At 35.0% G+C, this 17,765-nt stretch overlaps 1 protein-coding gene across 1 annotated transcript in view; it reads left to right on the forward strand.

Annotated features, from left to right (window-relative positions):
• LOC583384 (deoxynucleoside triphosphate triphosphohydrolase SAMHD1) overlaps nucleotides 1–17,765 on the forward strand; it is a gene marked incomplete in the record, with an annotated part of 34,712 nt that overhangs the window by 8,906 nt on the left and 8,041 nt on the right. The window contains 13 exon segments of the mRNA XM_030975095.1: nucleotides 754–820; nucleotides 1,414–1,492; nucleotides 1,633–1,793; nucleotides 3,244–3,359; nucleotides 4,071–4,141; nucleotides 5,616–5,765; nucleotides 6,516–6,737; nucleotides 7,669–7,760; nucleotides 9,070–9,129; nucleotides 9,784–9,979; nucleotides 10,465–10,557; nucleotides 10,986–11,090; nucleotides 12,525–12,662. Of these exon segments, the coding sequence (XP_030830955.1) occupies nucleotides 754–820; nucleotides 1,414–1,492; nucleotides 1,633–1,793; nucleotides 3,244–3,359; nucleotides 4,071–4,141; nucleotides 5,616–5,765; nucleotides 6,516–6,737; nucleotides 7,669–7,760; nucleotides 9,070–9,129; nucleotides 9,784–9,979; nucleotides 10,465–10,557; nucleotides 10,986–11,090; nucleotides 12,525–12,662 (1,550 nt within the window).

A 17,765-nucleotide genomic window follows, 5' to 3' on the forward strand; every position in this document is an offset into this window, starting at 1 on the left:
TATGTACAGTGTTGCTCATAGGTTGAGTGGGCCAGTCATTTCGGAACCCTCCAAACTGAATTTCCATTCTTTACGTTGATGTGCTCTTTGCCACGTCTTCATCTAATCCCAAGCATTGCGCAATTATGATAAGTTTGATTTTGCAATTACTGGTAAAGGGAAATCCAATCCTGATATCGATGACAAATTGCTTTGTATAATGCAGATAAGTCAGAGAAATTGATTTGTGAAAGTGTGAAATAAATTTGGTAAATAAAGTGATCATGTAAATCTCAAATTTGTAACATTGTAATGTCACTATGACATGTTAGAATTATTTGCTTCTGTGCACAAAAATGATTACACTTCATGTTTTAACTTTCATTTTCAGTCAGCTGCATTATGTCCCTCATCGTATGATAATAATAGTGTTTGTATAGCGCATAACACATAGGCATAAGAGAATGTCTCTATGCGCTTTATGGAACAGATTACAGAATATAGAAGGAGTGGAAATAGTGCACTGTATTCATGATTATGAGATCTTACAAGGTGCTAAATAGATTTGTTTTCAAATTACTACTAAACTTTTCATATGTTTCTATATCTCTCTATGCCTCTATTGAAGGTATTCCAGCAAGTCATCCTATAAAATATTAGCTGCATATGAAAATGACCTTTCCCCATAAGATTTTGTCACAGTTTGTGGGACATAAAATAAAGACTTTTTACTAGAACGCAGTATTCTCATGATTGTTTTCTTTTGAACATCAGGTGAAAACATCAGTGGAGATCACTTGCCACAGATGACTGAGGAGAGACTGGAAAAGATTGGAGTTCAGTAAGAACAAACAATTATTGCAAGTGCTTGTAGCACCCTGTATGCAATATATTTCATTCTTGAAATATGAAATGACTAAGGTTCTTCCTATTTATGTTCTGTAATGTTTTCTAAGGAAGATTTTTTTTTTTCTCTGTGGAATTATAGTTTTCGATTTGAGATCAAATGAAATTCTGAAACTACTATAATGTACGAAAGTTCAAAGGACAATGATGATAATGGTAAAATAATATATGACGCACTTTCTGTACGAATGTATTTTACTTCACATTACAATGCAAAACAAACAAAAGCAGACATGACAGTGATAAAAACATTTATTCAGTCATATGAGTGAAAGAATATTAATTCCAGTCTTAAATGTTGGTATGCCTATTCTTCCTATGGCAGTTGCACTAGTTTATAATAAATATTGTCCATGGAACGGAGGGAGATTTTTCCAAAGTTCAGATGCAGGCTGTGCAGCAGTAATAAAAGTACTGGTATGTTTTCTCAGAGTTTTCTTTGTCTTGTACATGTACATAGTGAATGAATATGAGAATATTGTGTGATTTTTTTTATTCTATGTTTTCACTTATTCACATTTTTTGTAGAACAATGGGGAAGAGGTTTTCTGTTGTAGAAATCATCAACGCACTTACAAGAACCTCCCATCAAAGCCTGAAAACCAAGGTAAGCACCTACAGATTTCAATTTGGAACCAAAATCAGGAATCATATTGATCAAAATCATCAATACACCACAATTTCAAATACTACTGAATATTTTATACTAAAGCCTATTTTTTTGTCTGTGCATTGTCTTTCACCCAGGTTTTCAATGACTCGGTTCACGGCCATATTGACTTTGATCCACTGCTAATCAAGATCATAGACACGCCGCAGTTTCAAAGATTACGCTTCATAAAGCAACTTGGCTGCAGCTATTTTGTCTTTCCAGGAGCTGCACACAATCGATTTGAACACTCGCTAGGGTAAGTATAAAGTGGCCTATGGACATCATGAAACATGTGTCTAGCATTTTGTTTATATATGTACCTAGTTATTTCTGAAAATGTAAGTTATTATGCTAAAGCCTCTTTCACACCAGATCTGCATTGAGTTGCGTAGTGTGGCGTACCGACTACGCCGAAATTAGGCTGCGTAGTCATAAATGTTGCTTAGGCGTAGTCCCTGCGTAGGCTGACGTACAATGGCGTATGGTTACGTACCCTGTGCATAGGCACTGCGTACTTACGGCGTATGCAATTTGCCTACCTTTGCATACGATTGCGTATAACAGGCGTAGGGTTGCGTACGTTTACGTAGACCTGGCGTACAGGTTTGCTTATGGTTGCTTACTGTGTGCACAAGCTTTTACTGCTTCGTCGGACTGGCGAAGGGTAGCATACTATTGCGTAGGCTTGGCGTACTGTAGCGCAGTGCTGCGTAGACTTGAGTAAAAAATGTGTACTTTCTGCGTCTAGTGTACCCCTTTGCGTGCCTTAGCCGCTAGCGTATAGTCACGTACTGCAGCGTAACGCTCGGCGTATTCGATACGCAACTCTATGTATGGCCCGCTGTGAAAGGGGCTTTAAATAAGAGATGCTACAACAGAATTTTTTTCTTTTTGTTTGGTTATATATAATGAATACCCATCATCATTGTTGGTTGAGTTTGAAGAACAAAGGAGTTTGCTACAGCTTAGGAGTATATCAAGTCTTTGTTTCCTGTAGTCACAGGAAGTGTGAACATTGATCTCTCTCTCTCTCTCTCTCTCTCTCTCTCTGTCTCACAAAAGAAAAACAATGTCATTGTAAATAGCTAGGTTGCCAACTACATTGCACACTGTGTATGTTGGTAGATATGTGGTTTAAGTAAGATCTGAAAGGCCTGGGATAAATGTAATAGTTGTGAGATAATTTATTTTTTACATCTGTTTACTTAAGCACAGAAAACTTAACAATCAAGTGAATGATAATATTTAATTCACTTAATATATGAATGATTCAAATCAGTATTATAAGACCTATGTTTCATAAAGCATTTTAGTCACTCTTTTGTCTGTTTTTCTTTCCTTCGAAATGCACCTTGAGTCTAATTTGATGAGGTAGATTGCTTGGCCAATGTATGCAAGACTGGTGTTTTGGGGCAAAACATTGATCTACATTTGCCACTCTCCACCCAGGTGTTCAACGGGTACTGATAAAAAGGAATAATTGAATGCTGTGAGCACTAAAATCATTAGCCTTGCTTGAGCAAAGGTAATTTTGGAGTGAATTGATCCCGATTGCATTGTGCATATATGTGCGCTTAAGGAATATCAGAATAGACAATATTGTTCATTGTGATTTTACTATTATTATGGCAGTATAATTCAAGCAATTGCTTAGAATTATTGCAAATGGACTTATTCAAGGATTTTCATTGATTTCCATTATACAGAGTGTGCTACCTTGCTAGAGAGCTTGTCCTCTCCCTTCAACGAAAGCAACCAGAGCTTGAGATCACGGACAAAGATATCCTCTGTGTGCAGATTGCTGGTCTTTGTCATGATCTAGGTAAGAAAAAGAAAGTCTCGACTATTGCTGCATGTATGGGAAGTTAAATATAGATTGCTGCAATTTTTTTTTTTTTTTTTTTTTTTAAGGGGCTTTTGCCAGAGAAAATGGTGTCCTTAAGGAGAAATGCCCATCTCTGAAATGGAAAATATATCTAATAATGATCAATCTGTTGATTGTCTGAAATAAGAATAAGATTTTACTGCATATATAGAGAGGTCTAGATTGCTGCAGTGTTATTCTTTATTTGTAAGGGATTTCCCAGGGAATGCATAATCTTTGTCAATTGTGTCATTTAGTCACATCACTGAAAGGGAAATCAGATGTGATGAAGATTAACCATTTGATTGTCTGAATAGACAGGTAACCGAGTCTTTAAAGCACTGGCATGAACATAAATTTCACATTTCTCTGTAAACAAGAAGCCTTCAATGAAGTGCTATGGTCATCCAAGCTGAAAAATAAAGTGTCTGTTTACTTCACTTGTCCCTAGATTAATGGTTTTTAACAGATCAAAGAAAGACAAAGAAGCAAATTACATTATGTGAGAGAATAGGGTGCCCCTTGATCAGGAAAGGAAATATTTTTGTAGGTAGGGATATATTACACTATTGAATCCTGTTTAAACTTTGTTTATACCTCGAAATTTGTTGCATAATATGTAAAATATCCTCTTTTTTTTGGTTCCATTCTTTGTCTTTGTTTTATCAGGTCATGGTCCATTCTCACACATGTTTGATCTATTCTTCATTCCTAAGGTCAGACCTGACTTTAAACACAAGGTAAATGCAAGTATTTTGAGGATTGTTAAAAAAGCAATATCTCTTCCATGATTTTAATTGAGTATGTTATCATATTTTGCAGTTATATATCTTTAATATCTAATGGTTGATTCCATTTCATATGAAAACGTTGAAAAGAAGTTTAAAAGTGTATACATGATGCAGAGCTGCCAACCATTCTGGTTTTGCCGGAATTACTCCTTTTTTTCCTCCAAATTACGGTATTACGTTTTTTCTTCATAAAATACGTTTTTTAATTTTTTTTTTTTTTTTTTTTTTTTTTTTTTTTTTACATACCGCACGTCGTACAACTGCCTTTAAATGGTGATTTGATCACAAATTCAATAGAAAACTAATTTTAAAACAAACTTGAAGAGAAAAATATTCTCAAAAAAAATGAAATGCTGATAATACTAAAATAACCACTAAAAGTACCTGCTTGTATGGAAAAAACAGCATGATGAATGAACATTTCTGCATTGGAAGTGTGTCGAGCATGGTTGTAAATTTCGTTTTCATGAATTCCTTTTTTTGGCTTGAAATTCCTTTTTTTTTGCCATCATGATTCCTTTTTTTGGTCGCACAAGGTTGGCAGCTCTGCATGATGTTATGGCCTAGGAAATGATAGGAGAACCACGTCAAAATTGTATTTTGTCAAGTCTCTAAGGGTCTCTAACCACAGATATTTTAAGTATGACCATTTCCGTAACTTAATGATTTGACACATCAGTTGGAAATGATCCCATCTCCTGATTAAAATAATGATATGGTTTTCAGTCCAACAATTACTTTATGTGTGTACTAACATACAATTTGGAGTATGTATTTCAGTATTGGTAATGTGTAAACAAGTTTTCCTCAAATATAATTTTGTAGAAGGTTTCCTTCATTAAAATGTACACAATGCACATGGGAGAGGGATACAGATATTGAGTTACATAGAAGAATTATTTCATTAAAAGTCTGTGGAACACAATTAAAAAGACTTTGATGAAATCAACTTAGGCAGTTTAAAGTTTTTATTGTATTTCCTATAGAAACCGTATTTAGAATAATATTATATCATTATTACAATGTTTAATTTTTCAAAATTGATTCACGAGGCTGTAGAAATGGTCCTCAGGTTGATTTTTTTTCAAAAGTCTCTCTATGTTACTACATACTATTGTTTGCGGCTCTTCTGAAAGACATATTGTCTGCAGTTTATTGTGTCATGATTCGCTGACACAGAAATTGGTGGAAATCCCATTTATGTGTTTACAAGTCTCTCACTCTGTAAAGTTAGATGTCCCACCAAGAAATTACTGAAGCGTCCTGCTGGTCTCTTGGAGAGTCGATTAAAGTGAAGATCCCTCTCAGTAATTAACGGAATCTGTTACCAGATAAATACCTAAATGGTGTCAAAGTCGATCCCCACGATAACCTATATTTGCTTATGTGTCTTAACTCACTATATTGATACCTTGTTACCCAGCATGAGCACCTGTCTGTGCTGATGTTCGATCATCTGATCAAGGAGAATCATCTAGAGGCCAAGCTGAAAGAGAGCGGTTTAAAGGAACAGGATCTTCTATTCATCAGAGAACAGATTGAAGGGTTACCTAAAGACTCTAGTCAGAATCAGGTCAGTGACATTTTCAAAATTATGACAAATTCATCAATGAAATCTTGTGGACTAAAGACAGTTCACTTATTCTAAGACATACATCAATCAATACTAATGTTTTTGTAAATAACTATGTACTATTTAAAAAACAGAATAAGTTCTATTGCTTTGTTCAAATGGCTGATGTCAATGAAGGGACTTTCTAGATAATTTAATAAATGCACACTTTTTACGGGCCCACTGATGGTTATGTCGGAGGCGATGGGTGTAATTCTCATAAGTTAAGCTGGGACTAAGTCCAGACTAAACAAGAATGTTAGTTCACACTTCTTTGGAGTGCTAGGTGTCATCTTCCTCCTTCAATATTCATGACAAAGATAATCTACCAAAGACTTTATTGAAATTCAGTTCACACTCATATTATCTTTTTCTTCCCCATTTATTGCAAAATTAATTTTTTTGAGACATTTCATTGCAGCAATGTATTAATATGTACAGGGTAAATAAGTTCGCAACAGGCGCTCCGTAAAAGTGTGGACTAAGTTAAGCCTGGCTTACCACCCATTATGTTTTGGGGTTGTCCATCCGTCCGTTCTGCTTTCTCTTTGTTGCAATATCTCAAGAACCACTTGAGATATGAACTTTAAACTTAGTGATAGTATTATCACCATAGGAATACAATACGAGGAGTATTTAGGAGCCACGTGTAGCTCTTGTTTGGATTTTTTTAATGTATCCATTGAATTCTCATTTTCCTACCTCTTGTAGAATGGTAGAGAGTGGCTGTACAAAGGACGAGGTCGGGAGAAGAGCTTCCTCTATGAGATTGTGGCTAACAAAAGGAACGGCATCGATGTGGATAAATGGGATTACTTTGCCCGCGACTGTTACAACCTGGGAATAGCTAACAGTTTTGATCACAAGAGGTACATGAAATTTGCCAGAGTGATCCAGGTAGAGGGAGAGAAACAGATATGCAGCCGAGACAAGGTAATGTATGGTAAAAAATTAATGAAGGTGTTCATGTCTGAGAGAGATATGTTTTCATAATTCTTCCATTTATTTCTTAATATGATGCAAATTGATATTGACCATTTCTCATGCTTTTTCATATTGCGCTAGAAGTCGAGAATCTAGAATTGTATAACTTTATCATGGCCTATGACCTTAAAAGGTAATACAAAGTTTTGAAAAATTTTGAATATTGAGGGGATAGTGATTCTTTACAATTTTGATATATTTGGATGCCCCTGTGGAAGTATTATGAACACTAGAAAATTTAGCCTCTAAAACGCTTCCGCTTTTGAGAAAAATTGAATATAAAATTTACTGTTGCTCACAGTAAATTTTGATAAATTTCAAATAGTGATTACAGCCGTACAATGGTAGATGCGACCATGAAAATCTCAGAATATGTAGTTTTGATATATAATTTCCAAATGGGAATAGCTAATCGGTCGATTTTAGTCAAGAAACACTGTTTTATAGCTTAATTAGTATCTTGACCTTGAGAGGGAGCTGTACAACATTATTATTTACAATTTCATAACTTTAGAGTCAATTTCTACTGCGACAACAATCACTCAATATTGTAGGATCGCATATGCTTCCAATATGTTCATTTGAACCAAATTCATGACCCCATACCAAAACTTTGTATTACCTTTAAGTACATATTATTTTTAATCCACAGGGAGAAAAGAACTTCAAGATTACTTCAATTTTATCAAGTTGATAGTCTTAGATTTAAATGAAAAACATGTGCAAGTCAACCTTAATTTTGTCCCCATGAAAAATAATCAATTTGTGTTTACCAGACAGTTTCTCTAAAGACATTCTATTGATTTTGTTATAACAGTAGTTACCGGTACTGTTTTTTCTTTTTCTCTCCCCCTCTCTTCCTATTGCTTTGTATTTCTAGGAGATAGGCAATCTGTATGACATGTTCCACACAAGAAATACCCTCCATCGGAGAGCTTACCAGCACAAAGTAAACAAAATCATTGAAACAATGTAAGTATTCTTCAAAAGAAATTACAGTTATGCTTTAGAATGCTTAAGTGTAATCACATGAACATATTTCCCCATTTAAATGACTTGTTGAGTGTTCTAAGTACCATGCTGTCTCACCGTCACTGTAAAATAATCTAAAAAAAACCAAATAGTATAGAGATATCAACTGCTTTGAGAGGCCTGGCTGTTTTATAGGCTCAAGGGAATGCGCGCGCATCCTGTCATGAACCTGAGGTGCGCCTAGGGGTCATGGCAGATGTGCTAGTTCCCGAGAGCCTATAAAACAGCCAGACCTCGAATATTAAAACAGTTGATATGTCTTTTATATGCAGAATTGAAACCAGTGCGATTAAAGGGAAAGTCCACCCCCAAAATAAGTTTGTTCCGATAGAGGCAGAATAATAAGAAAATCAGGTGAGTGAAAGTTTGAGCAAATTCTGAATGAAAATAAGAAAGTTATGAATTATTGAAGTTGTGATCAATCAAATACAAATTGGCAACTCTGTGACTTATTATACGAGCTCTCCTTCATTTGCTTTGTGCATAATATTCCATAAAATCATGTTTTCTTCGTTATTGATGACGGAATATATATTTGTTCCTTGCAGGGGGAGTATAGAAACATATTTGCAATTATTATATTTAGGGTGCATGTATGGTTGAAATTTTTCTTGAGGGAAAATGAAAATTTTAGATTTTTTTAGTACTGAGCAAATGGAAGTTGAGCTCGCATGATACGTCATAGAGTTGCCAATTTGTGTTTGATTGATCACAACTTCAAAAATCCTAACTTCCTTATTTTTAATCGGAATTTGCTCAAACTTTCACTGACTTGTTTCTCTCATTTTCTACTCCTATTAAAACTAACTTAATTTCAGGGTGGACTTCCCCTTTAAGAAAGAAGAATTCTTACCTTATCCTTTTATGGAGTGAAAATTGGTTTAAACATCACTGAAAAGCTAAGACAATGTCTGTTAATCTTCCATGGAAAAAATGACTAAATGTTTCAATCATTTGGGAATCGCAGACAAAAAGCACTATATGGTGTCCGCACTCACACAAAGACAATTTTAACACGTAAACCAATGGGGATTGCAGCATGAGGGCTTTTAAAAAAAAGACTATTTACCGGTATAGGCGGGTATGAGGGCACTATTCAAAAGACTATTGAATGGTAGGCAGGTATGAGGGCATGACTAAAATCTTGACTGCAATTTCGACCAATCAGATGGCTAGATATCTAAAAAGAGGTACATAATATTATATAACAGCATCTTTTTACTGTCTGTCTCTTCATTTCTCCCTGCAGGATGGTAGAGGCTCTGATCAAAGCTGATCCACATCTCAGGATCTTTCCAAGAGCCAATGGGTCAGTAGCTATTACATTATGATCTATACATTTTATTCATATCTTTACATCATGATCAATTTTTCAGAATCTCAGACATTTTATGCATCTTTGAAAAGTAATGTACACGCATCTTTTAGATTCTAATTGACTTATTTTGGACAGTGATGCACAATCGATTCAAACTGCTATGAAAGGCAAGATAATTTATGTTTGATAAATATATAAATTATTAAATATTTGTTTGCACAATTTGTATACAATTTACCATTTTCCCCCTGCATATCCTTATTACAAACAATTGAGGAAATAATGTCCTTGAAATGCATTTACCAAAAATTGTTTTCTGTGAATATTTTCAAAGTGTTTCTGAAGTACTTGAAATAGATGTGTATCTACCGTTCAAACTTTTTCTTTATTACAGAAACGTTGAAAATATTGAATTGTGCCTCTTAGAATTGGACTTGTACCCTATCGCTTTATTTCTAATCTCTATACACACCTGAAAGACAGTGTGCTTGAACATCTCCTCTTCTTACAGGAGGATGGTCTCAATGAATCCAAAGATTAGCATTAGACATGATTAGGAAAGAATGAGTTGTGTCTTTTCATGAGTGGACTTGCACTTCCCTCTCTGATTTTGGTATTATTTTTTTAACTGATACCCTTAAACAGGACAAAGCTGACCATGTCTGAGTCATTGGATGACATGCATGCCTACACACACCTGACAGACAGTGTGCTAGAACATATCCTCTTCTCACAGAAGGGGAGTCTCAAGGAATCCAAAGACATCATTCAGAAGATCCTCACCAGACAGCTCTACAAGTGTGTAGGACAGTCACAACCACCAGCAGACACAAAACTAGAGGTAAGAAGTATACAGGGTAACCCAAAAGAATGCACACCTGAGATCTACAATTCCAAGAATATCATTCACACAGTGTCGTTGGCTTGTATTACATAAGGTAGACCAAAAGAGATCTAAGTAAAATGACACCAAGACTATCAATTTGGGGTAATGGATTTTTTATTCTCCTATTTTTTTTGTGAGGCAATGTCGTTTTGCAACCATAGTCATGCTTGAAGCAGCAAGAAATTTGCGAATGACGGCTTCCCATGGTAATTGTGAAGACAGCTTCCTCTGTTGACCAGTTCATCTAACTTCTGAAGTCCCATTAATTTCATTTTATTAGAGGACAATGGATTGTATTTAGTCACGTCTTTTAAGTGACATATTATTGTTTAAGTGGCTCGAACATAAAGAGTAATATCTGTAGCTCTTGGTATCTTCTATATTGAATACCTTCTGGACTGGATGGGATAACACATGCATTTGTTTTCTTTGTTTTCCAGAAACCACTGGAAATCAGCAAAGCGATCTGTCTAGCTGTGTCAGAGGAGGAGCTGAAAGGACCCCAGCTTGATCCAGATGACCTGGTTGTACATGTAAGTACCCGATACGACGTACCCTTCTGACTTGGGTAGTGTGGACTCATAGAAGAACGTCACTACGAAGTTTGACTGAATTGATGGAATTCATTAATGCTAATGAAATGAAAAATATACAACACTTACTAAATTATACCTTGACTCAGTTTCGAACTGGGGTCCATCAAGCAGGGCTCCCACTTAGCCGAGTTGGAGCCTCGAGTTGTGGCAAGCTGGCGCGATCTTATGGCAAAATATGTTTTAATGATAAAACGGCTTGCCATAAGATCGCTCCAGCTCGCCACAACTCGAGGCTCCAACTCGGCTAAGTGGGAGCCCTGCTTTAGAGTCAGTTTATAGACAAAGGCTTGAGAGCTGAGCATATCACCGATTGTACCACTAGACCAACTAATATTTCCCTATCTTCTTTTGTTCATGTCTTTCAGGTGGTGAAGATGGACTATGGAATGGGGAACCAGAACCCTGTCGACTACGTCAGGTTCTACTCCAAGGAAGACCTGAACAGGGCCATCAAGATTAGGAAAGGACAGGTAAGGAATTATCTAGATTTTCATGCAACTTGCTGTTACGCCCTTCTGGCACTCAGCACATGAGACCATGTTAAATGTACGTTTACCTTGCGTGTACCAATGGAAAATAACTTTCTGTATCATAATAATAATAATAATAATAATGGGTTCTTGTAGGCGCTCATGTCAGTCAGATTTGACCCTCCTGGCGCTCCCGAGGTAACATAAAATGATCAAAAGGGAAATTCTCATACAGACCATTTCAGCATAAAGATGTATGCTTTAGAGGGACTTGCCAGTAATGTTCAGTAAATTATTATCTGTGCTCTTGTGTAGCATACAAGGCAGTATGGAGGTATTCGTACTGATTGGAGGAAAGAGGGGGGGTAGTGATGGTGGTGGATAGTCTATAAAGAGTTTATTGCCTATTATCCATACCAACAGTTTGTGGTATTCTTGAACACTGGAATGAGTATGGAAGGAGGGGCAGGCCTGATAAAAACCCGATTTAAATCGGTTTCCCGATTTTTTTTGTTGTAATTTTCCCGATTTAAATTTTTTTTTTTTTTTTACCAGATTTTTTTTTCTCCCTATTTTATCCTGATTTTCCTGATTCCCCTCTTATTTTCTCTATTCTTCCCTATTTTTTCCCAAATTTTCTTACTCGAAAGGGGGAATGTTGTTAGATGCCATTTTTCCCCGCGAATCCTCTTCTTATTTTCTTACTCAAGGGGGGCATGATTGAGGGGAAAACAAAAAACCTTTATTTTTTTTAGTGCTCACTATCATCCCTGGAGGGGGCAGTGGTGGCCATTGGCTGCTTTTGACAGTCATTTCCCCCTGGCCTTACTTTATGGGGCTGCCGCTGGCCTACAGGTATCCACTTTCAAAATCACCTTTTGAAGGACCAGAGCTGCCAACTAGTACGGATTTCCCGTAATTGGTACGGAAATTAACGACCATTACGGAATGTTGTCTCAAATTACGGATTTAAAAAAAAAAAAAAAAAAAATGATTTTTTTTTTTTTTTTTTTTTTTTTTTTTTTTTTTTTTTTTTTTTTTTTTAAATGAATTAAATATGATTTATCGTAGCGAGTGCTGTGAATAGGAGCCATTTTTCATGATAAACTGTGTTGTGATGACCTGAAATTCAATACTTAACATCTTTGTGTGAGTAAAATCACCAAAAATTTCAGATAATCATGCGTCCGCGCAGTGTTGGCGTGTCGTTTTTTTAGATTCATAGCGCCGCATAAGAAATTACTGATTTATACCCCAAATTACTGATTTTGAGCCTTGTGATTACTGATTTTCTGTTCTGGAGGTTGGCAGCTCTGAAGGACCCATCCTCTTGCCGAGTCCAGGAATGAATAGATAAACTGATTTGATTTTAAGGTCATTAGGGACAAAATGTTAGTTAAATGGTAATGCATATATATTTTTCATTGACATCAGGTGTCCCAGATGCTTCCAGAGAATTTTGTAGAGCACTACATCCGTCTCTACTGCAAGCATCGTGATGCGGAGAATGTTGCCAAGGCCGAGAGATGTTTCGCTGAATGGTGTGACAAACAGAAGTTCAGTAAACCAAAGGTAAGCCGGAAGATACCATGAAAGTGATGCTCAAATGTGCTTCAGATTTGCTCTGCGGTCAATTTCCTACCGTAATCAAATTTCTAACTTTAACCTTGGGCCTAACACTATAATAAAGTCTTTAACCCTAACCCAAGGTCATTGATGATATGAAGCGCAGCAAATGTCCGGTCACACTCTGCTCTTATCATTGCATTTCAATTTATTTGAAATGATTTTGCAAGAAAACAATCTTTATTTTAATTACCAACATTATGCTTCATTAAACTTTTCTTTTTCTTTATTGAATGCCTTTATGTTATTGTAATTTCTTCGTGTACAGTTATAGAATCTTTACACCTAATTAATTTGAACATTTCATATACAAGCCTTGCTTTTCAGCATTTGCTACTCTTTTCAAAGAAAAAGTATTCTAAAGGTTATAACTCGGGTATTGGATGTATTAAACGTGTAAATTGTAAAATTCCAAATATTTTATTACTATTTACTCATATTAATGCAACACATCATTTTTTGAAAAATGTAATAATTTTGTTAATACTATTGATGTTATGCGCTTCATTGTTCATATGATACTTTGAACATTGTAAATAAACTAATCTGAAGCTAAATTTGTAATGTACTTATATAACCAGCTGGGGTGGGGGGGGGGGGGGGTTCACAAAGATCCAAAATCGAACCTAACTGTAAGTTGGACTTAAACATTATGGAGAGTCATTTGTAGCCTTAAATAAAATATATTCAAAAGCAAAAATTCAAGTGTTATAGAATTATCATAGATTCCACAGTAAGAACATAAAATCTCCTTGAAAATAGAAAATATGAATGATTTAGATCAACATTTTATGCCTTTTAAAATAACTTTTAAAATATTTTAAAAAGTGCTAACGGCTTTCCATAATTGTTAAGTCACCTTATCGCACCCCCAGTCATTGTTATAAGGTTTGAATAACTTAATTAATTGTGTGGTATTTTATTTTTTAATTTTCCTTAGCCCGGCAACTTCCTTGACTCAGCAATGACGCCACTTGATTCCCAAAAGCGATCTGGGAGGGCGAAACCCGCAGCCCGTCCGAAGCCAAAAAAGTCAGGAAGAGCCTTGATGATACTTACAAAAGTATGTGATAGCAATATGTCAGTCATTATCGTATATATTTTATTAAGATCAGAGGTTACGTTGGAAAGACTAGCCGTAGATAAGAAACATTGGTGTTTACAAAGTGCCCTATATTGCCTTGCAAAGTTAGTTTGAGATTGGCATATTTTATCAAAGTTAGAGAAAATTGTAGGTACACTTTCACGACGAAATGTGATTTGATGCACTTTTGGATATACAGGGATTGTAACTTTTGAATATACAGGGTTGTCGTGGCAATCTGCTGCTAGATAGTTAAGGCATGCATGCTTTGAATGTGCACAAAAACTTAACATCCATTCTTTTTAACCCAAATTTGACCTCCTCACCAAACCTTGAGTATGACAGTATTTTATTCCTGCAAAAGGCCAGTAAAGTCTTCTTTTTTTTAAAAACATGCTTAGTAACACTTCAATATCACACTGTATGTAAAGTCTGACCAATACGCCATAGAAATAATTTTGTTATGACACATTGTTCAAGCACCTTCAGGATTTTCTGGGTAACGTGCAATGACCATTTATGTCTTGTTTATAACCTTGTTTTTCATTAATGCACAAATTATAGCCCATCAAAAAGGTACATGCTTAAAAATCCTACTTTGACGCCTACTGAAATTTGTAAACGTACAGTAACCTTTGACATTTGGTGGTGATGACGACACAAGTAGTAGCCAGTACAATAATGTATTGTAATCGGTGGAGGCGACTTTTAAACTCTTAGTTTTAGACTATGCTTTGTATTGTATACCAAATACCGATTTAAGAATGTTAGCTGTTTTAACATGCCTTCAGCACTACAAAAGTTTGAATAATGTGATAAATTGAAGAAACAAGAATAACTTGTTTGATGTTGTTTATTTGAGTAATGGTGTAGGGATTTCCTGTTTGTACAGACAACTCATTTTGCCATAATTCAAGGAAAAAATTAATATTTATTTTTCGGGGGCTACTTTTCAAGCTTGCCTACATGAAAATAAAACATTCTAAAATCTTATTTTAAAATTTGTTTTACATTGAACTCTATGTAAATTCATGGGGCTCTTTTCTGATTTTTGGGGGCTCTTTTGGGCATTTCAGGGGGCTAATTTGCCCCGAGCCCCCGTGTATTTTTTTCACTGCCATAATTACTCTTTGTTTATAGCCTCTTTAAAGTAACACCAAAGATTTTGACATTTTAGGTGACGACACCTATTTCACTGATAGTTGTAAATACTTATCCTAGTACTTATTAAAATTCAAGCCTACTGAAAGGCTGTTTTTATTATATTATATGACATAGGTATGAATTTTTACTAAACCAGTCTTATTAGCAATATTAGAACAGGTTTCAGTAACATATCAGTTTTTTATATAGATACTTTGTGACCTCTTACAGTATATGAATGAGTATTTAAGGATTTTTAATGTGAATATTGTTTAAAAAAAACTAGAAACATGATATTATAGCAACCAGATACAAATTATGATATACATCATTAGATACAAAAGATAAAGAATGCAGAAGTCATACATGATGCAGCACTGTGTACAATCATGTTGCTTCCATATCATCATGTACAAAAGAACAATACCCAAGAGGGTTATAATCATATGGTGTACATATACAGTGCATACTATTTATGCTTCCATATTTTTAGTGTGTGGCTTCTTCAAATGCTGGTATTTCAGCTTTTGTGATGATAGTTTGGTATACTTACGATAGTCCCATTTGTATAGCGCTTAATGCTTTACATTCTAATTATTATATTAGATATAGGTAGTAAATATATTAAAGTGGCTTGCATACTCAAGCAAACCTTTATTTAGCAAAGCAAAACAAAGCAATAAAGGGAAATTTAGTTATCCTTCTTTGAAGGAAAATATATAGCTGATTTGGGAGAATTATAAGCTGAGATAATTACATGTATGCAATGGTTTATATTTTAAGAAATGTGCCTTATTTCACACAAGGGTAAAATTAAACCCTACTTTTCAACATAATTTTTTAAAATTTTGTTAATGGTTTTTAAGCTTGCCTTCTAGTAAATTAGATTTTAGTGACAAGAATGTCATGTGTATCAATAATGTACTGCAGTACTTTTTATAATGTGTATTCCAGTTTTAGCTGATGTATGAATGCAGTTCATATTTTTAGTATTGAGAGTAATTATGTATAAACCGTGTTTTTACTTCACATGTGAGTAGTGTATAGGGGGTGTCTGGTTATTTATCAAAGATGCTGCAACTTACTTTTTTTTTAGTAACACAGTTACTTTTTAGATAGATTCATAGAGAAGTTAATTGCTTATTCAGATGAAACATTACTGTATTAACTAATACATAGAGAAATTCAAAATATTTCTGGATAGTTAATGTATTCTGTCAGAGAAGATGTGTACCGTCATTGTAAATGTATTGAATAGCATGATGTGGAGATGGTGTGATATGATGGTTAATTCACTACACTTTAAAATCAAGAGCTCGAGGATTCAAATCCCAACTCAACAATACCTTTCTTTTGCAAGACGTTCATCTGCTTTTTGACACCCTACACCCCAGGTGATTATGTAAATGGTAGTTGATATCCTATGTACTTGAGTACAATAAATTTACTTGGCTATGACGAGGGTAATGGTATTAGAGCACCACAAGGGTTACAGTGTCACCACCATTATCAAATGCATCTCTATTCACTAATCCAAACCCATATATTTTGCTAATATAGAACTGATTGTATCCTCCTATTCCTCTTCTAAGCGTTCTAAGTTTAGGACATAAATCAGCACGCTCTGGAAGAATGGGGTATTGAGCATACAGGGTTTGTTTTATCTGTAGGTTTACATGAGAGGAAGAAAAATAGAGACGGTTGCTGTACCGGTACTCACTTTTAACTCACTTGATCCAGGATTATTCAGTCTTACGACAAGTCCCACTGGTTCCAAGATTTTTTCTGACTTGTTTTTTCAATACAGATCGATCAATCAATCTTATTTACTGGGTGTAAGCCACAAATATGTTTGAATAATTGAAATTTCTCTCAGGAAGCATTACATTTATTTAAAAAAAATATAAGACTGTTGTTCTTATCCATGGTTTTCTTTGGTTGGGCTATATCTGGGTTACTATTAAAAACTGATATGTACTTTACTGAAACAGTTTAATTATGTGACATGTAATATTTAACAATGTTGTGTATGAATCACATTTATAAGAAAGGCTGATCTTTTAATTGCAACTGTTTCTCTCTTTCATGAATGTTTGAATTTAGGGGGAGAAGCTGCAGACTACAAATAAAAACTATTTTTCTAACCCAGTTTAAAAGAGCATAGTTTTGTCATTTTATTATTTGGCTGTTGCATGGTTTATGCATCCCAGCAAGAGGTTTGATTTGATTTGATTTGATTTTTGATTTATTGGTTTCTGCATCTTTTTTTCATCATACATTTTCATGAACATAATATGGTTTGATACAATATTTTAAGTGTATATAATTTTATACAGATAATTAACGAAATTAAACAAATATATTGAATGCATAATTAACATACATTAGATGCAGGAGGGCTACAGAAATAGGCAAGGTATCTTGACGTGCCCGCAGCCCTCAACTTAGATACAACAATAAAAATAAAAGTAAAAAAGAGTGTGACTTACAGAGAAGAAGAGGTTTTAGTATTTAATTTTAGCTTTTAGCTGTTTTGCCTTTTGATTTCCTATATTTTTTCTGAGTCTATATCCCCCTTCCTACCTATTTTCCCCTTCCTGTCGACTTATCCTTTCAGAGATGCACATGTAGACCTTGGATACCCTTCCCACAGTGATGTGAGTGATGAAGATACACAGCATCCAGCGTAAAAGAAGCATGTATATTTATTTGAGAATAGATGCGTCGACGGACGAGCTTCAAGAATGCATGCAATTTACTTTTCAACTGAAGAACACGGACAGACTTTGACATGATGCGGAGATATTGCCCGAACTCTATGA

The sequence above is a fragment of the Strongylocentrotus purpuratus genome, unplaced genomic scaffold, assembly GCF_000002235.5.
Source record: "Strongylocentrotus purpuratus isolate Spur 01 unplaced genomic scaffold, Spur_5.0 spur5_scaffold_8, whole genome shotgun sequence".
NCBI classification, from domain to species: Eukaryota; Metazoa; Echinodermata; class Echinoidea; order Camarodonta; family Strongylocentrotidae; genus Strongylocentrotus; species Strongylocentrotus purpuratus.